The 27,694-nt window shown below is 41.3% G+C and overlaps 1 protein-coding gene across 1 annotated transcript in view; it reads left to right on the top strand.

The window, feature by feature from the left end:
* The window catches only part of FHIT (fragile histidine triad diadenosine triphosphatase), a 754,377-nt gene that overhangs the window by 483,828 nt on the left and 242,855 nt on the right, over window positions 1–27,694 (top strand). The window contains exons 2-3 of the mRNA XM_065885690.1: window positions 19,613–19,758; window positions 22,199–22,228. Coding sequence (XP_065741762.1) covers window positions 19,613–19,758; window positions 22,199–22,228 — 176 coding nt within the window. The remainder of the gene's footprint in view (window positions 1–19,612; window positions 19,759–22,198; window positions 22,229–27,694) is intronic.

Raw genomic sequence — 27,694 nt, forward strand, 5'->3', positions numbered from 1 at the left:
ACATCTGACTATTTAAATGAGTATCAAATAAAAGTTTTTAAAAATTAAATATTGAGGGGACTTCCCTAGTGGTGCAGTGGTTAAGAATCCGCCTGTCAATGCAGGGGACACGGGTTCGAGCCCTGGTCCGGGAAGATCCCACATGCCACAGAGCAACTAAGCCCATGTGCCAGAACTACTGAGCCTGTGCTCTAGAGCCTGCGAGCCACAACTGCTGAGCCCGTGCACCTAGAGCCCGTGCTCCGTAACAAGAGAAGCCACCACAGTGAGAAGCCCACACACGGCAACGAAGAATAGCCCTAGCTTGCGCAACTAGAGAAAGCCCACGTGCACCAACGAAGACCCAATGCAGCCAGAAATATCTTAGTTAATTAATTAAGTAAAAAAAATTAAATATTGAGTTGCTCCGTTGCTTCGGCCACAGTTCAAGTGTAGCTTGTGGCTGAAATATTGGGTAGCATATGCATAGAACATTTCCATCCTTGCAGAAAGGATGCTTAGACCACACTAAGCAGTGTGGTCTAAGGATTGATTATTTTCAGATCCAAGCATTTGTAGTAGTGCCGTGTGCTTCATATCACATCCTGTAAGGAGGCACAATGTCTGGATGTCCCGCTCTTAGGGTCCTGAAATTGATCAGCACATTTAGGTAGTGACATCCTGGTTCCTCCATTATAAAGTTCCCATTAACCTTTTATCTAAAGCAGGAGTTCTTAAACTTTTTTGTCAGGGGTCCCTTTTGGCACTTTGCAAAACTTGTAGCTCTCTTCTCCCAGTGGTTTTTAAATGAGGAAAATTAAGTCTATAAAAACACAAAGGAAATTGGTGTTACTGAATAACAGTTCATATAATGTTAAAGAGCAAATTTATGATACAGTGAAATATACACTACTTAAGTACATAGTAAATAACCAGAACCGGTGGCAGGTATAATGACTGCTAGAATTTTGTAATCCTCATAGAGCTGATGGATCATTGTGGAGTAAATAATATTTCAGGGTATCTGCAGTAACCATAGTTATCGCTTTGTATTTTTAAAAATATGTGATAAACATTATGAAAGCATCATAAGCACTACTGTTACAATGGTTTGTTGATTACATTTGTGATTTAAGGAAATGTAAAATTTCAGTTAGAAGTTAGTGAAAACAAGTAAACACCTTTTCTTTTTTCTTTTTCATCTTTAGGTATTTCCTTTCTTCTCTCCATGTATCTTCCCTTAAGTGTCTCTGGAACTCTACCCCCCACTCCCCACAGGTTAAGAACCCCTGACCTAAGCCCTAATTTATCCATTAATAATTTTATGTAACTCCGTTGTCTCATTAGGGATTGAAAATGGTGGTTTGTGTAAATCTGTTATCCCTTTCACTTTTAGAGCTGAAGAACCTTAAATAACTTTCCATCTCTAGAGCTGTTTGGTTACCTTGAAATATACAGTTCAAACAGAATGAATACCCATTTTGCAGATGAGGTCACTGAGACTCAAAGAGTTTGTATTCCCAAAGTCAAATGGGTAAAATGTGGTAGAAATGGCACAGGAATCCAGATCTGGGCCACTCCACATCACACACACTAGATTCAAGTTCTCTCCTCTTCTACCATTTACTAGTTGCTTTCTGTTCTATTGTTTACTCAGCAGTTAACCTGCATCTTCTCTCCTTCCTAAATGACAGCCTTTGCACTGCTATAGTTTGAAGATAGGCCCTTGTATATTCCTTTCCTTTTTCTCTGCTCTCCCATATCTATGCTTATTCCTTCTGTGAATGTGCTATATACTGTCCCTGGTGGTTCCCAAGTTGACAGAAAACTCCATGAGTAGCCTTGCCAACAAAGATCAGAGTGAGAAATCGCATCCCTCAACCCAATACCAGACTTGCATTCACAGTCTGAGATAAAAATGTGTTTTGTGGAAACAACATTTCTCTGTCGACCCATCTTGAGCTTATTCTCAACAAAAATCCCCAAGCTGTTTTCACATATGCTGCTGTAAAGTGAAACTCTTCCATCTTGTAGCTTAGCAAATGGTGGGCTGGATGTGGGGAGCTCACCCACTTGGAAGAATTCTCACGTTTAGATTTGTCTGAGGGCAAAACTTAGGAAAAGGAAGACAACCCAGAGAATTTTCCGTTCGTGGGTATGAAACATCATCTAGGAGAATAACAGCGATCTACCTTTTACTTATTAAAGTAAGATAATAGTTTCACTTTAATTCATTTATTGATTGGTCATTTATTTCAACGAAGATTCATTCAAATAGTCATTCACTCAGACATTTCATCCACCCACCCACTCACCCACCCATTCATTCAGTGTTTAGGCGAGTGCTTTCTGTCCAGGAACTCAGCTGGGTACTAGGAAACAGATGAAAAATTGACTCCCGCTCTCAGTCCAGTTTATATTCTAGATAGGAAGTAAGTAAACATAAGGGGATACTACAGTTCCAGCGTTTGAAACAGGTTCTGAAAGATACAAACATATGAAGAGTTACGGAAGAAGGGTGCTTTAAGTGCAATGGACAAGTCCCCTAAGAGGTGACATGTGAACTGAGACCTAGCCAGGGCCTTTGGATTGAGGGACGAATGAGATGGGGCCTTTGTTTTTAAAGAGCTTTTAGACTGGTGGCAGGTGATGCCCTATGGAAAGAGCCTATCGTAGAGCATTGTGAGGGGAAGGCTATAGCTATGTCTGCATCTTCTTTGTTGTCTCAAACCAAGGATTTTGGCAGGAATTTTGCTTGTGCTTCATCATCCATATGAAATAGAGGACATGCATGGTATTGACCTTCCTGTTGTGTAATCCCCTGCCTTAATAGTTGTGCACAAGAGAACATTTGGTGGAGAAAACTTCATGCTTAATGGCAGAATTAATGATGCATTCGGGGGTCAGGAGGTTTGATAACAGCAGTTCTCAACTAAGCTATTCGGGGGAAAAAAATAAATTGTCAACTTTATTTTTGCCAGACAGTCTGTTGGGGGAATTCAGGAGCCTATGACAATAGGTGTACCCTTCCTGGACAGAATGTTGGACGAATACATCTTTTTTTTTTTTTTTTTTTTTTTTTTATGCGTTACGCGGGCCTCTCACTGTTGTGGCCTCTCCCGTTGCGGAGGACAGGCTCCGGACGCGCAGGCTCAGCGGCCATGGCTCACGGGCCCAGCCGCTCCGCGGCATGTGGGATCCTCCCAGACCGGGGCACGAACCCGTGTCCCCTGCATCGGCAGGCGGACTCTCAACCACTGCGCCACCAGGGAAGCCCGAATACATCTTTTTAAAGCCATTTATAGTCCTTGAATTTCCTCAACCCACTCTCTCCCGCTATTACTGAGATACACGTTGAATATGACGCTAACTCCTGGCACAGGTTTTAAATTTGTGGCCCATTAGCCATAACTTTTATTTGCCCCACCCAGTGTTCTTCATGAATTTAAAGTACAGACAGTCTTCCCTGGGTACAGCACTGTGGGATTGAAAAATGGCCATTAAAACTGGAACCGTGGAAAGCAATCTTAATCATCAATGGTGAAAATGACGATGGTTCCATGACCTTTAAATTTTTCTTTTTTTTTTTTGCGGTATGCGGGCCTCTCACTGTTGTGGCCTCTCCCGTTGCGGAGCACAGGCTCCGGACGCGCAGGTTCAGCGGCCATGGCTCACGGGCCCAGCCGCTCTGTGGCACGTGGGATCTTCCCGGACCAGGGCACGAACCCGTGTCCCTTGCATCGGCAGGCGGGACTCTCAACCACTGCGCCACCAGGGAAGCCCGACCTTTAAAATTTTCATCAAAACACTTAAAACTATTCTACTGTCTGTTAAAAGTGTATAGGAAAATAATAATATTAACACTAATACTTATACAGCATACTAATACTGGTACAGTGTAATTTAAAACATTAGAAATATTGAAAATTAAAGTGCATTTTTTTCCTTTGGAAAACACTTATCAAGAGTAGTTTGAACACCACTTGCCTTCTTTTTCTGGTAGTATGGCTTTCATCACAGACTGAGCATCTTTTCTATGCCTTGGCAAATTTCATACTCCTTTCAATTTCCAACTTTTTATCCTAAGTGCTCTCAATGTGGTAAACTACAAAGTTTTTTTTACGATGTTGAGTTTTTTGGTGGCATCACTTCCTCTGGTACATCTTCCATCTTTTCACCATAATAGCTTCGTACATTTTTGTCAGTAAGCTTGCCTTCATTAAGCTCCCGGGGCTGCACATCTCGTCAACAGCAGCATGGTTCCAGTAGTCAACTGTGTCTCCTGTAACTTCGTTTACATTCAGTTCACATTTCACTTCCAGCATTATCACTTTTTGTTCCTTTGTTGCACTTGCATATTTGTTGGCCAATTGCCTCTTCTGGTTGTCTATTTTTATAAAAAGTCACCAAAGTTTAATCAGTGGGAGACCAGTAGGCAACACAACTGCATATTTTGCTGGTTGTGTGTGACTGAGTGATAGATGCACAGCCACAATCACTGACAGACTTTGAAAAAAGTGACATGGGATGCGAAACATTGCAAATCTGTAATACTAATTCCTCCCAATTTGAATTTTCCTTTTCTTCCCCCTTTTCCTATATTAAGCTGAACCAGATGAGATTCTGACTAAGAGTTTCTTTTCAGAGAGAGGCTTGTGTTTTTTCCCTATACAGACGTTAATGATGATGGAATCTCTCTACTCTGTGGCATAATATTTGAAATTGTAGCCTACTGGAGGAACTTTCAGTCATCAACAAGAAATGCGTGACACATTTTAGCAATGATTGTGATTCAAGAAATTTTAACTTTCTTTTAAGTGATGATGGCAAAGATGGCGGTGATGATGGTAACATTGGTAATGACAGAGATTGAGGCCAGTGTCTGATTCCCCATGCCAGAAGACTGTTGGGCGGCAAAGATATGTTTTTCATATCTGAGCATATAAAGAAAATGGGAGTGAGTTTTAGGATCCTGCAGGAGCAAGGACAATATGTAAACGTAAAACTCTTATGGAACTGCCAGAACATCTGTTTCCACAATTTTTGCTTTCCTTAGGCATATGCTTAAATATTTTTTTTGATTATATACAAAATGAAATTCAAATATGTAGAAATCTTGAGTTTAAGTTGGCATTTTTGTAGATCCTTTTAGATTATTTGGTCTCCTAATTTAAACATTAGGCAAACGGTATTATCTGCTGTGCTGTCTAAACACAGACCTTGAAAAATGATGGGCCGAAAAAAGTTACAAATTCTAAATGAACTTAATATTTTAAACATTTTTAGAGGCTTGTTTTGTGTTTTGAGGGTTTTTTATTGTTAAAAATTATGTTTTGAAAAATTCAGACAGTTACAACTAGAGAGGACGAAGAAACAATAACTAATTCCTAGACCCTGACTCCAGTGATGTTCTAAATTGTAATGCGGAAGGAAAATACAGAGATAATTTGAGAGAATGAACTGTGGCAAAATAAGGGTGAAGTTTTAAATGTGGAATCAGTGAGATTCTAGGTTCTAAATGATGACACTGATGTTGGTGAGTAGTGGTATTTAAATCACAGACGCAAGTTGCAAAGAGGGGTATGCTGAACAGAGGGAGGTTTTTAAGGAATTCACTTCTGTTGACTTTGTTTTTTTTTTTTTTTTTTTTTTTTGCGGTACGCGGGCCTCTCGCTGTTGTGGCCTCTCCCGTCGCGGAGCATGGGCTCCGGACGTGCAGGCTCAGCGGCCATGGCTCACGGGCCCAGCCGCTCCACGGCATGTGGGATCTTCCCGGACCGGGGCACGAACCCGTGTCCCCTGCATCGGCAGGCGGACCCTCAATCACTGTGCCACCAGGGAAGCCCTGACCTTGTTTTTAAGCAACCATTGTTCAGCTTTTACTTTATGGTCTGAAATATGCTATTCTCTAGAAGCAAACAAAACTCCAAAACCCCCAAAACTTATAACACTCTTGTAAAGTTGGTATAAATATTAACCCAGCATTAACAATGACACTAGGCTAAGAGATTTGAGGAAGAAAGAGTGGCTTAGATGGAGTTTCTTGTCTGAAACTCTCTATTTCTGAATACATTTCTTCTATTATTATTGTTTTAGAGAAGTCAGAGCCTCTTCTGTCATTGGCAGTTGACTTTATTAGAAGAGTTTAAGCAGATGGAACGAACAAAACTTTTTTTCCCTTTGCAGGCTTTGGGGGTTTAGTAAATAAATGCTGAGCTATATTTGCATACAAATCGCTATCATGAGAAAGCATGCTTTCTTGACACTCTGGCAATGTTGTTCATTGCTGAAATATTTATTTTTAATGAATTACCTTTTTGTTTTTAGAGGCTGCCTGATTAACTTATTGTATTCTGGAAGTTACCAGAGTTACATTAAAATGTCTTTTGCTTCCTGTTCCGGAAACATTTGGAAATCACTTGCTACTTAGAGTTTTTCACTCTTCTTTTTTTCCCCTCCTAGAATTTTCTGCATTTGTATTGTTGTTAATGATTTAGCCCATTCTTTCATTTTAAATGGATCGCACAGTCATTTTTGTGTCCCGCTGTCTTTTGTTGGAAGAGACGTGTCTTAAATTGTTCACTGCTGAATCAGATTAAAATGACTTTAGTGTTAGGCTATTTAAAAAAGTCTTTCGTTTGTCTTTTGTGGAGGGTTCATTCTCATGGACACATTGCTCAGACACAGTCAACTTTTTTTTCACTCTTCAGGAGTGGGTCTATTAGATTCTAAGCTAAAATGAATGAAAGTGTGAGCCTGTTTTTAATCACTCTTGGGGACAAATTTCAGATAATTCTGCTAATTTAAATGAGTGATTCTTATCTTTGTTGGAGTCAGGAGACAGAATTTTTTGCCTAATGAAGACTATAGGAGAACAACACACACACACACCATTTTGCAAACAATTTCAGGAGCTTCATAGAAGCCCTGGAGTCCATCTACACACGCAGGTTAGGAAAGTCTGTTTAGTTGGTCCTGGGAAATGTAAATTCAGGAAGGTAGGGTCTCTAAATGCTGAGCCATATGACCTAGCCTCCCTTCCCCAATCTCCTAAATTATATCACTTTCCCCACACGTACTCAGGCCAAAACCCTGGAATCTTCTTTGATCTCCCTCTTTCCTTTGCCTCCCACTCACATGCGTAAGTCCTGTTGCTCCTGCCTCAGAAATGTATCTCAAATTCTCTGCACCTCCACTGCCACCACCATAGTTCAGACCTGTTTTGAATCTCTTATCTAGTCTCCAGTAAAGGCATCCACAGTGGCATTCAGCTTTCATCCCTGCTTTGATTGAATCTTTATTTATTTTTTTCCCTACACAGCATTTAGAATGATCTTTCTAAAAGAGAACTCAGATTGTGTCATAAACCTCCACTCCCCACTGGCTGAAATGTTTTAGAGGCTTCCCCAGGCACATAGAATAAATCCAAACTGCCAACCAAGGCTGCAGAGAGCTTGCACACTTTCCTGACACACCAGATAGGCAGGCCAAGCTTGTTCCCGGTTTAGCAGTGTTGGCTTGGAATGTGCTTGCCTTTGCATCAATGCATCTCTGTTTTTTCCTGTCAACCCTTGTCTCTTTCACAATAGAGACTGCATTTTGATCTGTTTCTTGCCTTTTGTTTGCTCACCCTCTAGAATGTACACCTTTGGAGGGGAAGGGATGCCTATGGCTGGTGTGTGCTGTTTTCTCAGTGTCTTACACATTACCTACCAGATAGAATGATCTTAATTAGTTCATACTTAATGAATAAATGAAAAACATACGAAGTCCTAAAAAGTGTTTTGTCTTTACCCTTTCCTCCAAAATTTGGCTTTATGGGCTTCCTTTAGTAATTCACTGAGAAGGTCATTCGTTAAACACTTGTTGAATACTTTCCACTATGAAATATTCTCACATCATTTTCTCAGATTGCTAACTCACAGAGGATGGGCATTTTTGGGGGGTGGGTGGTTAAATTCAGAATCTGTGAGAATGCCAAGTAAGTATAATTAAGGCTCTCTTTCTGTTTTTTGAAAGAAATAATTTTTCTGTCAACATTTATATTTGTCACAGAAGAGATTTCATCACTGTCACTAAAAGAGCATACAACATTGTTATTCTCAGATCTTTCCAAGCTCCAGTGAGTTAATGGTCTACAGGTTTTCCACTTAAAATGTAAGCACCGCCTTTGGTATGTGAAGGGAAAGTCATCTTATATTTATTGTTTGCTATGCCTTTAGCTGGGTGTCTTTTATTTTTAAAATTTTTTTCCATGGTAAAGGATGGACTGTTTTATTTAGACTAAAAATTTATTAATAAAATTTTTAAATGTTACTTTACAGTTAATTAAAAATATTGGCTGCATTCCCTGTGTTGTGCAGTACATCCTTGAGCCTGTCTTACACCCAGTAGTTTGTACTTCCCACTTCTCCACCCCTATATTGCCCCTCCCTCCCCCTCCCCGCTGGTAACCACTAGCTTTTTCTCTATATCTGTGAGTCTGCTTCTTTTTTATTATATTCACTAGTTTGTTTTATTTTTTTAGATTCCATATATATGGAGTACCATGTAGTATTTATCTTTCTCGGACTGACTTATTTCACTTAGCATAATGCCCTCCAAGTCTATCCAAGTTGCTTGGCAAATGGCAGAATTTCCTGCTTTTTTTTTTTTTTTGCAGTACACGGGCCTCTCACTGTTGTGACCTCTCCCGTTGCGGAGCACAGGCTCTGGACGCACAGGCTCAGCGGCCATGGCTCACGGGCCCAGCCGCTCCGCGGCATGTGGGATCTTCCCGGACCAGGGCACGAACCCGTGTCCCCTGCATCGGCAGGTGGACTCTCAACCACTGCGCCACCAGGGAAGCCCAGAATTTCCTGCTTTTTGTGGCTGAATAGTATTCCGTTGTGTGTGTGTGTGTGTATATATATATATATATATATATATACCACACCTTCTTAATCCATTCATCTGTTGATGGACACTTAGGTTGCTTCCATACCTTGGCAATTGTAAATAATGCTGCTATGAACATTGGGGTGCGTGTGTCTTTTCGAATTAGTGTTTTTGTTTTTTTCAGATATATACCCAGGAGTGGAATTGCTGTGTCATATGGTAGTTCTATGTTTAGTTTCTTGAGAAACCTCCTTACTGTTTTCCACAGTGGCTGCACCAATTTACATTTAGCTGGGTGTCTTTTTGATTAGGAATTCAGGACTTAGCTCTTTTTTTTTTTTTTTTAAGTGCATTTCCCTCAATTATTTTCATGTAAGTAAGTTGAGTCTGGTCTGGTTCAGTGGTCTCTTAGAAAGTTTTCCTAGATTAAGCAATGAATAAGCACACATGCCATCTGCTCTTTCATCAAATATTCATTAAAGGCCTACCCTGCATCAAACACTATGTATGGTGCCAGGTGAACCTGACTGCTAGGGAATGTTTCATATCTTCTAAGAATGTGCTACCTGCTAAATATTCCCTTTTAAGGTCTTCTTCTTTCTTCTCCCATTTTCTATTTCTTTTCTCCCATTAAGGAGTCTCTCTGTTCTATATTTATAGTTTGGCTGCTCTTTGCTTTCATGTGGTATCTGGAATGTGATGTTAGGTTGCTTCATCGGCTTGTCCAACTGCGCTGAAGATCTGATGGGAAATGGAATTTTCGGTGGCTCTTTAGGGGCATAAACAAACCTGAAGTTGGAATCCATGCTTTTCAGGACCTGATAGAACTTGCCCTGGAAGGATGCTATCTACACGGGAGCTTGGGTTTCCATCTGGCCACCCCATGGAAGTAGAAACTCAACGTGCTCTCTCCTTATTCCCAAACTGGGTAGGATATAAATGTGTACGTGGTAAAGTGCTGTTAAATTATTTATCTTGCTTGTGGTTTTCCAGCAACTCTCCCATGAATTGCAGGTCTTTAGCATTACTTTCTGATCTATACTAGACGAAAAAGCTTTTCACAGAGTTTTTGAAGTCATTCTCACAGCAGAGTGTATGTGTGGTTTTTAAAAATTTTTTTATATCACTCATTGGAAATGATCCTTAAATATTTCTTTCAACTGCTGAGCGTACTTTATTCCCCTTCTATTGAAATACTTCTCCAACTCTTAACACCTAAGAGCGTTTTACAACATTGTCATTGTGGTGTGTTCTCACCCCTATGTTGGCACATTATGGACAGATACTTCTGCGTGGCAGTAAATTTCTTTTTCAATACTCTCCTAACCAGAGTGATTTAAAGTTCACATACTTCTGTATATTTGCAGGACCATACCAATAATACTGAATTTTTGTAATGGTTACTCAGAGACATTGTAAGACCTAGAAATGATTCCATGTCATTAAGGAAGGGGAAAAGGAGTCTTGGAAAAAGTATTTCTTTTGCTTTCTAATTAAAGAATGGCAGATCCTTTGTGTATATGCTGGTATTCTTCCTTCCCTCATGGCAGCTAAAACTAATAAATCTCCCCATTCTTCCCTCCTTATCCCTGTCAAGGCCTCAGAATCCTCTTCACCATACTGTTCTAAGCAGCTACACAAATTACTTGGAGTTAGCAAAAGAGATGAAACCCATTTAACTTGCTGTAGTCCCTGGGAGAACAGGTGATGAGCAGAGCCCCCTACTTGACCTGTAGGGCTGGTCCTGGTCCTGAAAGCACAGTGACATTGCTGGTTGCCTCGCAGAAGGAGAGAGAGGTTTGAGGTCTCACACTGGCAGTTGAATGCTCTAGTTTGTAATTGACATAATCACTTCTGCTCAGGACTCCTTGGCCAGAATTCCTTCAGCTTCACCCAAGCACAAGGATACAGGAAGTATAATCCTGTCATGTGCCTGGAATGGCAAGAACGGAAATCGTGAGCCAGTTTCACTAATGACTGCCGTGTTCCATTTGATGTGTTTTAATGCTCAGCTTCTCAGCCTGTTTCACTAGGCAGAAGGCCCTCTTGCTTTGCTCATAGGATATTTACTCTACTTTTCGGTTAAAAAGCTGAGATCTTCAGGCATCTCTGTGTGTAGGTAAAGGAGGCTCAGTAGTCCCAACATCCTTTGGAACACTTGTCGTATGTAGAGTTCTGCAAAAAAAGAAAATAAAAATTAGTCTTACTGTTTAAAGAAAAAAAAAAGCATATGAGAAATGCTGCTTCGTATCTCTCTCTCTTTTTTTTTTAAGTCAGAACGCACATTAGTACATGATATATCCTGATGAGTCCTGCTGTAAAGACTTACCTCATTTCATTCAGTGTTTCTTAATCTCCTTTGACTACACAATATTTTTTTTCTTCTATCGTGTCTAATAACATATGGAAGCAGTGTTCTGGGGAACCACTGTAGTAAACACTGCACTAGGTACCTGGAGACTTTTATCATCTTGGGAAGCATTGAAACAGCATGGACAATTTTACTGCATGGTCCAGGATTCTCACTTCAGAACTGTGTGACCTTGGATATATAGTATCACTTTTTTTGACCTTTGCTTCTGAATGTGGAAAAATGGGGGTGATATTATCTACCTCAATGCATTGCTGATTACCACTAGGACATAATAGGCCGCAAACAAATGTTGTATATCCTCTCCTTCCCTTACTGATATCATTTACTTTCTCCCACATATTTAGTTTAATATAAGCATGTAACTTTTTTTCCAATTCTGATTCTCCTGGGATAATCAATATAAGATTCTTTTGCCTTGAAATATTCACAGACTATGTGAAATTTAAACCAGAGAATCTGCACCAGAGTGCACCCGGCTGCGGGCTCCTCTTTCATTTTACTTTCTTTGAAAGCCACCCATTTACTTCTCCGTACGAATATGATTCTCCCCTCTAAGCATCCAGATCGGTGCAGAAGTTTGGGGATTGCTCAGGGCAGATCTGCCAGGGGAAAGATACCTGATTCCTCTCCCGCAGTTGACTAAGGACTTGTTGTATCTTTGGCCCAAAGCATTCTCCAGGACACAACATGAGAATTCTAGAAGATACTTGTGAGGTGCTTGCATTGAGATCCAGGTATGAGCAGAATACTATCATTATCTTAATTACATTGTGCTGGAATTTATCATACTCTGCAAATTAAATTTGCTTAAAATTACATTCATGCCATTTATGCTTATGGTTGATGAATATTCTATGAAGTCTTGAGGTACTGAAGTGGGTTTGTTAATATCCCATAAAGAAAGGTGTGGCCCAAACTGTCAAGACGCTTCTTCAGAATTGTATTGGTTCATTTCTTGGACAATATTTCTACCTTTCTGCTTAAAAAAAAAAAAAATCACAGAATTACCTACATTGCAAGTAGTAGATTACTTTTGAGATGCCACCTACTTTGATTCAAAACTCTGCAACTGTGCCACTTAAGTCAATTGAGTCTTTTCTCAGAAATACCTCACAGTCATCCTGGTGGTGTTTTTTGAAGTGACATTAAGAATTATTTTAAGCATTTGCAAGGACTAGGATTATTTATTAGAGCAAATAATTCGTTACACGGGGTCTACAGAAGTCTGCAATGCAAACTGGGAAGTTCCTTGTTTGTCACTAAACTACATACTGATCTACAGTAGAGATGAATACAGACTCTTCTTTTTTTATTAGTTCAGAAGAATGACTAATTCTTCATCATATTATTTGATGTCGACTTATTCCATATTCATATATACACATGCTAATCGGCTTCATTGGGATCAGTGATATTTTGATGGTTTGATTTATTTTAGTGACTTTTCTATTCTGAATCCCTAGAGTAGATCAGATTTGGCAAAATAGATGGGAGCAAGTCTGAGCAACGCTGAGAATAATATTCTGCTGTTGTCTTTAATTAATCATCTGAATCAGTACATTTCCATTTCTGTGTCATGACTCTATATTTAAATATTTCATATTTGTCACGGAAATGCTCATAAAAATTATTTTTTAAATCCTCAGTTATTATCTTTGATGAGCAAATTTCAAACTTATCAGATTTTTTGGAATAACAGTGTAGCAACTTAATGATCATTTGATACTGTTGGGACAGTTCTCACTTTTACAGCATCTCATTTCGTTCTTGATTCCACCAGACCTTTGCAGTTTTTGTGGTTCACGACAGTTGTTGGCTATCAGCCGGGGTACCTTAGTTCTCTTTCACTTGGCTCCTGTCTCCAGTAGCCTAGCTGGACTTTTTCCACAGCGTGTTGGTCTCAGGGTTCCAAAAAGACAGAAAAAAACAGAAGCTGCAACGTCTGTTAAGGCCTGACCTTGGAAAGTCACATAGCAACACTTTGATCACATTCCACTGGTCAAAGCAAGCCACAGGCCAGTCCAACCTCAGTGGGAAGGGAAATAGACTCCAACTTTTGGTGAGAGGAGCCGCAAAGTCACTTTGCAAAGGGGCGTGTAGGATGGGAGGGATTCTTGTGCTAATATTGGTGAATAAGCTACCACAATGTCTTCAGGTGTTTCATTGGTGTAAAGATTCCATTTCATTTCTTTCTTGCATTGTGTGTATCCTGAACTGGCTCTGTGTCAGCAAGAGTTCAGCACAGGGTCTGGTATGTTGCCACGCCACTTTAACGTGGCAAAAACACCCTACATGTTCATGCAAAAGGACAGAGACAGTCACTTCTGGGCTGATGGTGAGAGTGGAGAAGAAGAGGGAAAGAAAAGGCATTACCCAGTTTCTGGTAGTCCTTGATGATATAAATGATGCTATGAGAAAGTCAATGGCTCCCAATAATTAGACTGTCCAACAGGCAATGGGATTTTCAGTGTGTCTGACAGTCTGACTCATTGACATAGACTGTAATACCTAATCTTCCTCCTATCTGTCAACCCAGGGGAGCCCGAGTTACCTTGAAGAAACTGAAGCTCAAAGCTGGAAAAGGGCAACAATTCAGGCTCTGCATCCCTCTTACTTCCTCCCGCTGATAGAGATGGCTCTCTCATTCTTGATCCGCTTGTTCACAGTTCCCTGTTAGAACAAGGGCGTTCTCAGGGCTTCCTTTGCCCAGCACTGAGGCCTCCTTCCACCGTGAGGTTGTACGTCCCCTCCGCTTTCTTCATTTGAGGCTGGGTTTTCCTCAGGCAGTTAGCAGTTTTGCACAGTCTGTATTTCATGAAGTGTGATTCTCTTCCATGAACAGAAGGACTCTGCGTATAGAGGGCACACTTTTAATGAGAGGACCGGCAGAGACTGAGTCATGAAAGCTATACAAACTGTAACATCACGATGCTATGCTCAACAACGTGGACTTCGGAATCAGACAGATTTGGGTTGAATTCTAGTTTTAGTCTCCTACGGAGTGAACTGTCTTGCACAGATTTCTTATTTTCTGTGAGCTGTAATTTCCTCATCCGCAAAATAGGAATTATAATAGTCCTCCATTGGTTTGTTGGAAAGATGAAATCAGCGAGAGTCCATATATAAATGAAACGGTGATTTTGGCCAAAGGAAGAATACCCGACAACTTCCTTTGATGCATAAATTGCTAGGCCATTTTCAAGGATAGATTTTGGTCCAAATGTGGAGAAATAGTTTCTGATTTTAGAAAATGGGAATGCAGGACCACCCTGAAAAGTTTGTCTAACACCCCTAGGCGGAGTTAGATCCTGCCTTCTCTATGCTCCCACAACATCCTGTACTGATTTCTATCAACAGCACTCGTCTCTCAGCGTCCTATGATCTGTTTATGCTACATGATGGTTTGGGATAATAGAGTGTGAACACTTCAAGGTCAGTCACTCTGTCACATTCATCTTGGCATCCTAAATTTTCACACAAACCCCGGACTGAAAGGAGGCAGTAGTTGTGGGGTGGATGGATGAGTGAGTTGCCAGCCAACCCTGTGTTTGGTTCACTCTCCTGTTTGTGAAGTCCGCTTTAAATCTCACCTGCGCTAAAAAGTCTTCTTTGATTTTCCTCTGCTGTGAGACATCCCTTTGTCGACCATAGGAACTAAATCATAATTATTGACCTTCTCTTCTTTAAAAAAAACTGTTATTACTAAATGAATGTGTCTCCTTTAGACTATAGGGAGAGGCCAGATCCCATTTGATAATCTCTTTCACAGGCTTTCAGACATAATGAGTACTGGATAAACAAATTAAATTCAATTGAGTAGATTACCTTCTTTGAGGGTTATCATGCACATTGGCTAAAAAGTCCCTTCAGAGGTGTTAATTCTAAGCAAAGAGGACCCAGGGGAAAGTGTGTTCTTGTAGCCCATGCGCAATATGGGATTTGCCCGCTAACAAGGCCTAAGAGTCTCCAAATTAAATTATATAGCACCTGTGATATTACCTTAAAACAACTGGCATATAAACAGTGGCAGAAGACTTTCAAGAGCCGTCTGCTGTTCTTCAAAATTAATTCGCTTTCCCTGAGTTGCTTGTCTAGGAACAACATGGAGCACATGGTACCCACCATCTTCGGGTAATATGGTATTTTCTTCTAAGGCTTGTGCACTTATTTTGAGAAAATAATTGTATTCTCAGAAGAATTTGTGAATAACACACTGTTTTGGTGCTCTCACGTGTTTGCAGATCACATGCTTCATTTTTCCATTTGGTAGTGGCAGAAACTCCTTGAGTTGTAATGGGGAGTAATACTCGTGATTTATCTATGTGGTGTCAATACCACGACACATTTTATGGCTGTGATTAGTCTGTAAAAGCATCAGAATGATTACAGAGTCATGAAAATGTTCTACCGTGTTGACATATTTTTCTTAGAAAGGTAATTTTTTTAAGATACGTAATATTTTTCTAATATGCTATTAAGATAACATTGTAGTCCTCAATTTAGGAAAAGAGGAATACCCTCCCCCCACAATACTTTCAGTTTCCTTTACTTAATTTTTTTCTGATGTGATTCCTCTAAATCAAGGGCTGACACTTCAAGGCCCACGGGCCAAATCTGGCCAGGCTCCTCTTTTTGTATATAAAGGTTTCCTGGGATACAGCCACATCTATTTGTGTTCGTATTATCTATGGCTCCTTAGGCATATGGCCCACCAAACCTAAAATATTTACCATCTGGCCCTTTGCAGAAAAAGTTTGCTGATCTGCTTTGACTTCTTTATGAACCTCTTTATATTTTCAGGTAGCCATGGGATAATTCATCCCACTCAGAGGTTCCCCATGGTTACTCTAGAACCCCTGCCTTACTCAGATGTCCCAGGTCCCCACTGCATTGGGCAGCCCTCTGTGCTGCTATCTGTGCCTCCGACAGTACTGCGGTTGTGTATTTCAGTGCCTGTCTCCCGGACCGGAAGGACAGGAACACCTTCTTATTCTCCTTTGCTGTTCCCAGAGCCTAGTACAGTGTCCACACTTAAGTGATGCTCAGTGTTCATTGAAGGAACAAATGAGTTACACGTCTCAGTCACGATATAAAGCAGCATTTTAATAGATACAGTTTATCTGAGACTCTGAGTATTCTAGAAGCTACTTCTTTCTAGTTATAAAAGGGTTTTTTAAAAAGGCTTTTACCTTCACAATTTTATTTCCTTTGGGCTCATGTGAAAATTAGTTTCTGTTAAAAATGAGTTTACATTTCTCCAGTTTTCATCTAACATTAGTTCTAACCATGCTAGATCTTAAGGATAAACTTCTTTGAATTAAAAAAAATATATTGCAGACTATCTCAATCTTGTATAGATGATTGAAAAGTAAATGAATGTCATCTCCATTTTGTCAGCGTTTTAGTACTCAGAGGTGGCTGATACAAGGGTCTGGTTTATTATTTATTCTCTCATTCCAGCAAGACTTCCTAAGCGTCTCTGGTGTTGTAGGTGGTGGTGAAAGAGCAATAAACAAGACAAAGCCTTTACTTTTGTGGAGCTTCCTTTCTCATCTGGGTACGTAGTAACCAGCCAAGAAACCCGCCAGCTGGTGGCAGGGGGGCTGTGAAAAGATTAAAATAGGGTGATATAAGAGCGAGTAAGCAAGTAGCAGTTTAAAGTCCCTAGCAGTTCATTGTTCTTTTGAGAGAGTGGCATTGGAATTAGGTTCTGAATGATAAGAAAGAAGCGGCCATGTGAAGATCAGGGGGGATTGATCTAGGCAGAACAAATAACCAGGACGAACCCCCCAAATCTAGGAAGGAGCTTAGTGTGTTTGAAGAACAGAAAGAAAGCATATATGGCAGATGTATAGTATGCTAGAGAGGAGTGAGGAAAAAGAGGCTCAGGAGGTAGGTAGGCATCAGTCCGGACGCAGCCTATGGTGAGGTTAAGGCTCAGGCTCTTGTCTTCTCTGGTTGTAAAGGAACTGAGGGAAGACGGTTGATGCTGACTTTCTGATGCCCAGTTAGTGCCGAGAATGGCCCCAGGGAGTGTGACGGTTAGCGAATCTGCTACTGGCCAGGTCAGCTTCTCACACTGCAACCAGAGGCTCCAGAGCCCCACGGTGTGTAATGCCAGACCCAGCTACTTCCGTGTAGAGTGATGTGGAACCCACCTGTGTGGCCATTTCTAGGTTGAGTTGGCTGTTTGGCCATCCTCTGGGTCCCAACAGAACGAAGACAGTGATCACCCACGTGACCACCTGCAGAAGTAAGCACCCTTGAGAGTAATCTCCATTTCATCTTATTTTTTGCATCAAAATGTCTGTGTGTGATATGCAGATAAGATGACTTTTTAACAGAAGGTTGGGTCGCAGGGAATATTATGTCAGGACAATGTTGCCTAAATGGGTTGCTGAAAAATATTCACCTAAATGGGAATGTGCTTAGCTGTTGAAATCTTTTGTGATATGTTATATTTCTATACTAATATTCAGTTACAGTAAAAAACGTATGTGATGTATCACCCTGCGGTTAGGTATGTACAGGATAGAACATCTCACACGTTCAACCATTTTGGTTCCGTTCCATAAACAGTTTGATTCGTTAAACTTGGGTCAAGCTGATTCTTAGCACCGGGTAAGAAAATGGACAGGTAATAAGATACAGTTTTTTATGGCATTGGAAAAAACCTTTCAGATGTCATTGATATTACTAAAGTAACGTTAGACACAAAGATTGCCAGATTCATTCCGTCCGTTTTCACAGTAAGCAGTTGTTTCAATAGAACGTTATTCCCTTCTCCACCTAGTTGCTGTGTGCAGACATAGCCAACCACAGTAATTATGAATATTGTTGGAAGCTTGCAAAATTGTCATCTTGCTGTGGTTTGGTGAAGTCAGAGCCTAAGGGAGGGTGTAAATTAAAGCAGGGAGGAGGAAGATGGGGAAAGGGCTCTTTTAACAGCAAAAAAAGCAACTCAGTGGGAGTGGAGGCTGGCAATCAGCTCAGAGGAAATGAAAGGAAATTCTCCATTTCTAAATGGTTCATTGACCCGTGATAATAAAGCAGCCCTGCCAAAGAAGGATAATTATCTTTTTAAGTATCAGATGCCCTGTGGGTAAAGGCCTCCCTTCTCCTCTCTTGAAAAATGAACTCAGGTTAAACAAATACTCCTTTTCCTAGTTTACCGTTGACATAAATTTCCTGATTATGAGCAAAATTAATCCGTTTTCCCTCTCTTTTCCCCCCTGTCTTATGGAAATCAGGTCCGCCCAGCTGAGCTCAGCGCATATCCCCTTGGGTCCTGAGTCCTACCACTCGTATGGTGGGCTAAAATACTTGATGTTCTGGTGAGACTAGCAACTGTAGACTTGTGGTTTTATTATGCCCCTTAGCTGCTTGGCTCAAAGCAGAAGCATGCTCTTTTAAAACAAGAAAAACGAAAGAAACAGAAAAGAACATTAGCTTTTTTTCTCCTGCTGGTACCTGAAAACGGAACAAAAATTAATGTAGCTTGTGTGTGTATACACATGTATGTGTCCACGTCTATAGGTGTATACCATACACTTATGAGTTCAAATACAAAAAGGGACTGAAACGTTATTGATGATGGGACGCTGAATGTTTATTTGCTACCAACAAATGATCAAACCTGCATCCTTTTTCTCTAGAATTTGTTGTTTGTTCAGACCAATAATGTAAATATGTTGATTTGTCTGACTAATAGAATACATTAAGGTGGCTTCATTCGCACAAGCAGACACCCCTTGTTTTAACTTAATGATTTACCTTCAACTGCCTTCTTGAATTCTTAATAATCAGTTTGAGGAATGCTTGTCATCAACTGCTTGACTGTGTGGCACATCTCCTTGTTATAAATGAAGCTCACTGAACCATTTTCAGAATCTCTATACTCCTTTTAAAAATAAAATACTATTGTCTTTTGATTCCATATTTCTCTACAGAGATATTGAAATTAAAGTTTTGATTGTGATGCTCTTTCTAGAAAAACCAACTGAATATTCCAGTTGCTTTTCCAACCCAGGGCCTTTGGCTGCTTGAGAATAGGGGTCAGGAGATAACGGTCCAGCATAGATCCTGCCTCGTGGCCTAATTATTTCAGCCAGCACTTAAGTCTCTCTGAACACTGATGTCTTTTTCTCTTAAGAGAATTTCTTCAGTGCGCCATAGCTTCTCCTTTAAGGTATAATGAACCATGTTTGTAAGCTGTCTTTGAATTCCTTGGAGTTCAGTGATTGGTAAATATTTGTTCTTTTATTCCTTAGCCTTTGGGAGTTCAGGCCCTGGGCCAAGGGGATTCAAGCCTGTGGGTATAAACTTCTTGGTAAAAATGGTCCCTAAAGCAAGCAGAGTGTACCTTAACAGACCTCACTGCAGATGTCCTCGTGTGTCCCCTCCGGCCAGTGGAGCGCTTCCGAGACCTGCATCCCGATGAAGTGGCCGACCTGTTTCTGGCAGCACAGAGAGTCGGGACGGCAGTGGAGAAGCATTTCCAGGGCACCTCTCTCACCTTTTCCGTGCAGGTGAGTGCACAGATAGCTCGCTCATCCAGGGCCACCCTACCATCCACAAGGCCCCGACGTGGACTTGGTGAACAGGGTGGGATATCAGCGGAGGCAATGCGCGCAGGGTTGTTGACCAAGCAGCTGGGAGTACTGGACGTGTGATGTATGTGATGAGCATGAAGACGTTCCAGATCTTTTATTGGAACTGGGGCTGGACATGTCATTTTGATTCCAGGAGAAATATGTTTTGAGCCCTGCTCTATTTCTAGGGGAATAGAGATATGCAGGTTAGGTAGGGCCTCGTCCTCACAAGGCTGACCTTTTTAATTCAAGCCTCAGTGATTGATTATGGATTGCTTATGGTATGAAGCTGGATTGATTGAGTGTTCACTGTGGCCTCCTTCCTGGTAAAGAAGCTAGACCCCCAATCACTAGAGATCTCTAGGCCGAGTCTGAGCCAATGCTTGTCAGTGTGGGAGGAGGAGGTCGGCGGTGGGTCATCAGCTGTGGGAATTGATTGAATCTTCAGGTAGTAATATACCATGAGCCCCTTCCTACCGCCCATGGAAAGAGCTTCGGGTATCTATACATAATTAAAGACCTGTGTGGCCTTGAGATTTGATGACTCTCCAAAAACCCTTTGGAAAGAAGTGGATGGTTTCATGATGCAAGACCTTGTGCTCAGTGCTTTAGGCAAACTGGATATTTATCATCCTCCCTCTACCCTCCTCAGCTCTCCACCGTAGACTTTAAAAGAGAACAGATAGAGAAGGCCACTGTTTTCAGGTCGTGAAAGACTCTGACTAGAAATGCTCATCTTCATTTTTTTTTTTTAATTTATTTATTGGCCGCGCCATGCGGCCTGCGGAATCTTAGTATCCCGACCAGGGATTGAACCTGTGCCCCGTGCGGTGGAAGCATGGAGTCCTAACCACTGGATGACCAGGGAATTCCCTCATCTGCATTCTTTAAAAAAAAACTTTTGCCACCATGTCTGTGTCAAGAGTATCTAAACTTCCTTGTAAAATACTGTGTGTGTGGGAGGTTGTGTGTGTGTGTGTGTGTGTGTGTGTCCGTCTGTCTGTGTGTATTGTGTATTAACCCCTTTGAGTCACCTTCAGGCAGGTAGTTAAGCTCAGGGTGGGTTTATTAAGCTGATGCTGCAAATCATGTTTCCAGAGAGACCAAATGAAGGCAACTGGGTGAAGACATCTGTCAGTGTTTAATGGAATACTAGAAGAAAATTCACATACATAGGAAATGGCCAGTGCTGGTTATCTAACATGATTTGCTAGAAACTTAATTCCAAAAGTATAGAAACTGATGTTAAAAAATGTAGAAACTGTTGCTATTATATAAAGCACTTAGAGTACTTTCATATATGTGTTTTCAAACTTTTTAAAACTTTAACGTACAGTAAGATATATATTTATTTCACAATCATATATTCCCCTCTCCCCCTACAGACATGTAGATAAAGGAAACAGAAACTTCACAAAGCAGTGTTTACCTTTTCTGTACAGTCTAATAGTTTTTGTTCTGTTATCTGATTTCTTTTGTCTTCAGTGCTGGTCACAGCCCATCAGGTTGACTTTATGACCCACTAATAGGTTGAGACTCCAAGTTTGGAAAGCACTGATTACACAGGTCTGCTTAATCGTCGCCATAGCAGGGCAAGAATTCTCACCCCAAGTAGTTTGGGTCTTAGAAGTAGAAAGCCTTAACCTAAATTTTCAGAGTTGTCATTCCATTTTGAAATTTCTGATCGTAGAAACGTCGCATGTTATGCTGTTCCCAACCAGCTGAGCACTTACTTGCTTTTGCTTTGTATTGTGGCTGATGACTTGGCGAGTTTGCTTATTTTTTAGCTAAGCAAGTAGTTCAGCTGGGCTTCAGAAAGCCGAGGGAAGGACCCAGGATGGGAAAAGAGCTCAGCTACAATAAACACTTGCACCTTTTCTCCCAAGGTCAGAAGAGCCAGAAAGGGCCCACTCTGGGTGCTCCTTCTACATGAGACAGCCCATATTCTTGCTTCTTGCTTAATGGATTATGTTTATAGCAATTTCCTGAGGAGAGACTTCAAGTAATCAGGCATTAATTAAGCTACATCTGGTTTAAAGATAACCAAAAGGTGTGATACTTCACCTCCCCAAGTATTTCCAGTCTTCCTTTAATGCAATTAAAACCATAGCCAAAAGCAAAGAGCATGAAAAGTAGGAAAGGGGTTCACTCACTGGATAATTTATATCATTTTTATACATAACTTTTTACTCTCAAGTGGAAATGGAGAACTGTGGGGCCCCCTACCTTCGAAGCAAATGGTCCCCATGAGGAAACTATAAATGAACACACAATGAAATTGGATCTAAATTATTAACAGGCAATATTTCTGAATAAGCAGGAGATACCATCTATGTTCTCACCTCTGTCTTTTTTTTTTTTTTCCCCCTATTTCTAGGATGGCCCCGAAGCCGGACAAACTGTGAAGGTGAGTGCTTATTATGTGCATGCACATTAATAGGGGGCGGTTACAAGAACTAACTCACATCCAATCACACATATATAAAATCACAACTAATAAAAAGTCATTTGGAGCACATTCCTCCTTCAGTATGTTATCTTCGAGGTCGGAGAGAGCCTTGGTGTTGGAGCTATAAATCGTGACATTGTAAACTTTGCCAAGCAATGTGTTTCACATTCGTTTACAAGACATTTACCTTTTGTAGTAAAATTATTATCGTTCAAATGCTAAAACAGAAACTAAATCATGGAGTTCTGAAACAGAAACGGAAGTCAAACGAGCTCATGGGAGGTAGTGTCTAGGAAACAGGACATATGCCGCATGTGCATTGGCGGGTCTCCTGTGAAGCCTGCGCCTCTGTGGCAGCCTTCCGGTTCTCTACGCTGTATATTGTTGCTTTGCCATTGTTGAGTGGAGGGCTCACAGATACGGTGGCCCCATGGTTGTCCCTTCACTCCTGGCCCTTTGCTTCCCTCTGTTCTCCTCCTTTCCACCCACACACCTACTCTTTTCCTCCCTTCGTACTTAATACCAAAGTTCAACATAATGGAGCCAGTGGAGCTCAAAAGTGAGTTTTTAAGTGTGCCAGAAGACGGAAGGAAGATTTATCAGCATAGTCTCTGCTTCCCTAATAAAGTAAAAGAAAAGAATAAAATCCTGGCTGATTCTGAAGCTGAGTTTCGGCCCCCTTCATACAAATGCAAATGCCTGTGCAGTTAGTTCCTACACCTAAATCATAGAAGAGGCCTTTTTATTCTTTTTCTTTTCATTTTTTTCGTGTTAGAAATCTGAAGCAAGTCTAACTGGGGTGCTTATGTTACATCTTGCGAAATAAGATTTTATGGCTTTGAGACTGACTGTGAGTGCGTAAGGTAATGCTTGGTACCAGACAATGCCAAATGAACATCATCCTCTTTTGATACTCGTCTGCGTATGGTTTTAATGCTGAACATAGCAACCGTGGGACTTTTATAATAGAATCTCTGGGAGATACTTTTGAGGAGCAAATGTCCTACAGAGATTGCCACCAAATTCCTTATGATAAAAAAGAGCTAGCCTCGCTCCAGACACACAGTGTGATAAGGACAGAGGGGCTTCACAGCTTTCCCCCACCTCCATGCCAGGCTTCTAAACATGCCGATGCTAAAAAAAAAACAAACAAAACGGTAGCTTCGTTTTGGAAATACAAAATGTAAGTGTTTAAACCTGGTTGCTAGATTTTTTTTTTTCTTTTTAAAGAATATTCATTTATCTATTTATTTGACTTCACCGGGTCTTATGCGGCCCACGGGGGCACGCAGGATCTAGTTCCCTGACCAGGGAACGAACCTGGGCCTCCTGCGTTGGGAGGGCAGAGTCTTAACCGCTGGACCACCAGGGAAGTCCCACTAGATTTTTTAAAAAATCAATATTCAAATATAAATGACAACACCACCAGATTAGTTAGGTGCTTTGTGCAGTATCTATTTGATGAAATTCCTTCAGCCATTGAAAGTGACGCTGCAGAGGCATAGCTAGTAACATGGGAGAAATTCAAACCATGTCAAGGGGCATGCAGAGGTACTCTGCACAACATAAACATATCTGAAATTTTATATGAATATATAGGTTATATGATCTCAAAATTTTATTTTGGGAATCTGAATGGGACGTTAATCTAAACGGGGCATTTTCCTAGACAAGCAGGCACTGAATAGAGACAAAAAGTAGATTAGTGGTTGCCAGGGGCTGGAGGAAGAAGGGAAGGAGAGCGACTACTACCAGGTAAGAGTTTCTTTTTAGGGTGATAAAAATATGGAATTAGTGGTGATGGTTGTGCAACATTATGGATATTTTTAAAACCCACTGAATCGTACATTTTTAAATGGTAAATTTTATGTTATTTGAAATACATCTCAATTAAGAATGATAATAAAAAATCCCAACAAACACCAAGTCTAGCAGGGTTGAGCACCATGGCTGTAGACTCTCTGACTCTAGTACTGACTACTTTTTCATGTCCCAATGATCGGGCCAAAATTTTTAATGGTTTTGTTAGCTTTGATGGTGGGGTGATGGAGTAATTTTTGGAGTATGGCACTCATATATAAGTTGTTGAATGTGGTTCTTATCACTGCCATTGTAATTTAGCTTAAGTTGATTTTTTTTTTACAGTTCTTTTTTTTAATTGGCAGATTATGTTCTTTTGAACATCTTTCAGTTGTTTCCTATGTGATCCCTAATCTCCCCCATATGAATTAGCAGGGCCATCTCAAATCGTTTGTGTAATATTAAATGGCTAAAAGAAAATATCCATATGCATGTGACCTTTGAATAGCAGGAGTTTGAACTGTGAGGGTTCACTTATACAGGAATTTTCTTCAGTAGTAAATACTACAGATAAGTGGTTGGTTGAATCTGCAGGCGCAGAACTGCGTGTATGGAGGGCTGCCTCTGAATTATACAGATTTTCTACTTCGAGGGAGGGTCGCAACTCCTAACCCCCAAGTATTAAGGGTCAGCTGTACATAAAACGAAAACCTCAGTGGATGACAAAGTTTTGAAAACTGTCCTTTTAGACCAAGTCTACATATCACAAGTTGTCTATTTTTTCTAAGTGTGATTCTTATACTACCTACCCACTATTCTTATACTACCTACCTGAGAATTAATTTTGATATTACTTTAATAAAAAGGTTGATTCTGTTTTTATTCTAAACTTCCTGATTTAGAATTTTTGTGTTTGGGGCTTGGGAATCTTCATTGTTAACAAGCAGGCCTCATGAGTCTTCTCAGAATGTAAATATTTACCAGCCTTGCTGCTTTATGGTGATAAAGTAGTAGGTGGTGATGGCCACATAACCTTGACCCAAGGAAGCCAGGAGTCAGCCCCTCCAGGGAGTAAAGCTAATCTCCGAGAGGCAGCAGTGAGTGGTGGCGTGAAGCGAGATGGTAATCCCCTGCCCAGGAATTGAACCTGGGGAGCCTGGATGAAAACCGGGGAGCCTGGCCACCACACACCCTGGGTCTTGTCCCCAGTGAAAAATGCATTTCTCACAGAAGCAAAACCTGTAAAAACAGATACAAGTTTATTATTAGAGACATAGCACAACAACAGGTGGGAGAGCACACAGAGAAACAGTTTGTTTAGTTAGGACAGAAGCAAGGCAGAGATGCACACCGGAGAGGAAGGGTGTGGGCGTCCTCCCGAATGAGGAGAAGCCAGGAAAGAGGTGGTCAGGTCATTCATATAGGACAGTTCTTCCGGGTGTTCGTTTACCTTTGGCCAATTACCTGGTTTCTTTTTCCACACCTGCCCTGCTCTAGGACCCTCCCCAACGTGCGTGTGCAACGTTTTTCCAAGGTGGATTTCAGCCCAGAGGTCTATAGGACGGCCTTAGCATCACGTATTATGGGGTGTGCCCCCTCCTTTTGACCCGCAAGGAGCCTTTCTGCGCATGTGCAATGTTTCCCTTGCCTCAAGGATGGGAAATGTATGACCTCTTGATCTTTTAGCAGAGTTTAGTCCCTCTCTGTCCCTGCCATAAAAGTGTCCAATGTCTGGTTATCTACCCTATTCCTGTTGTTGTTTCTTATATCAAAGTGCAGATCTCGAAATACAGAGAGGAGTCCGCTCATAAATATGTAGTCGGGAACCAGTTTGTCTCTTGCCTCAGGAAATGTAAACAAGGGGCTGATAATGAATGTCTGCCTGAAGCCCATCTTCTTCTCACCCCAGGAAGTGTGAACAGGAGGCTGGTTGTCAATGTCTAGCCTGGGGCCCATCTACCTCCTGCCTCAATGCCACATGGTCAGTATTTAGCGGCCAGGTTTTGAAAGCTACAAATCATGAGTAAGCATTTCAGATTTTGAAATTCACACAGTTGAACATTATGAGGCACTATCTGACGGCCTGCCACGGAAAGCGCAGTGACTCTTTTCTTTCTCTTTGCTTCTGTGTCTGGCTCTTGGTGTCCCGCCTGACGCCTGGGCCCTAAACCGTTTTTGTCTCATGTTGGGTGGTAAGAGCAATAAGCCCAGCAATGATCCCTTCCCTTGCTGTTGTTAGCGGAAGTGCACCACTGAGCGAGCCTCTTGAACGTGGCACCCCTTTAGGGCTTTTTTGTTTTGTGGGCTTTGAATTCTTCTTTGCAAAGAACAAGGGTGGCCTAGCTTATTCAGTAAGGCATTTGTAACGAAAGGGAAATATCAAACTAAAAATGTGACCTCTTTTATTTATTTATTTTTTTGCGGTACGCGGGCCTCTCACTGCTGTGGCCTCTCCCGTTGCGGAGCACAGGCTCCGGACGTGCAGGCTCAGCGGCCATGGCTCACGGGCCCAGCCGTTCCGCGGCACGTGGGATCTTCCCGGACCGGGGCACGAACCCCCAACTTCCCCATCAACCCAGCCCTAAGCACCACTAATCTATTTTTTGTTTCTGTAGGTTTGCATGTTCTGGACATATCACATAAATGGCCTCGTATAATATGTGGTCTTTTGTGATTGGCTTCTTTTCACTCAGAATGATCATCCATGCTTTTGTATGCAAATTCCTTTATATTGTCGAACTGTATTCCATTGTATGTATATACCGAAATTTATCGGCAGGCGGACTCACAACCACTGCGCCACCAGGGAAGCCCTAAAAATGTGACCTCTTATTTCTCGATTGTTTATTAACTCTCCCGTTTGAGTCTAAAAGGAGGAGGGCACTGCTGTCCACCAGGTGATTATTGCAGCAATTTTGATATCCTGCGGGCTTGAGAAATGATCCCTTTCTTCTGGTCTCAGCCATATATCACCATATGCATATCCATATTATCATGTACCTGTACAGCCACATGTCGCTGGGTCATCAGCCTTCGCTGACCAGCCCCTCCCCTCTGAGTAGCCCTCCTAAACCCTTTACTTCCTATCCCGTTTGCCTTGGTCGACTAAAAACAAAGACAAAAACCTAAAAGTTGTGAGTTGTGTTTATTCGGGGACCTTACTGAGGACGTTAGCCTGGGAAGACAGCCTCTCAGAGAGCTCTGAGGGACTGTTCCCAAGAGGTCAAAGAGGAACCGGGATATATAGGAGTTTTGCTGAAAAAAAAAATAATGTAGTCAAACATCAAAAGATTAAAGATAATCACAAAAAAACAGACATCTCAAGTTAATGGTTTTTCAGTGCTTTTCTATGGGAAGATGCAAGAGTTCAGCTCATTGATATTATTCCTTTGACTTGCATCTTTACTATCTAAGGCCAGTATCCTGTTTTTCTCCAACTTGAATTGTCCTCAGGGTGCACTGTAGGGGCCGCTGCTGCCCTGGCTGGCGGCTTGATGGCAGGCAGCACTCTTTGTTTACTAAAATGGCAGGCAACATTTTTTGTCCATGCCTTATTTGATTTCCTTCAAGGCCCTCTTCACTGTCTTTTATTTGTTTGTGTGTTACTTTTTTTCCCCCCTGTAC

This window comes from Phocoena phocoena, chromosome 10 (assembly GCF_963924675.1).
Source record: "Phocoena phocoena chromosome 10, mPhoPho1.1, whole genome shotgun sequence".
NCBI classification, from domain to species: domain Eukaryota; kingdom Metazoa; phylum Chordata; class Mammalia; order Artiodactyla; family Phocoenidae; genus Phocoena; species Phocoena phocoena.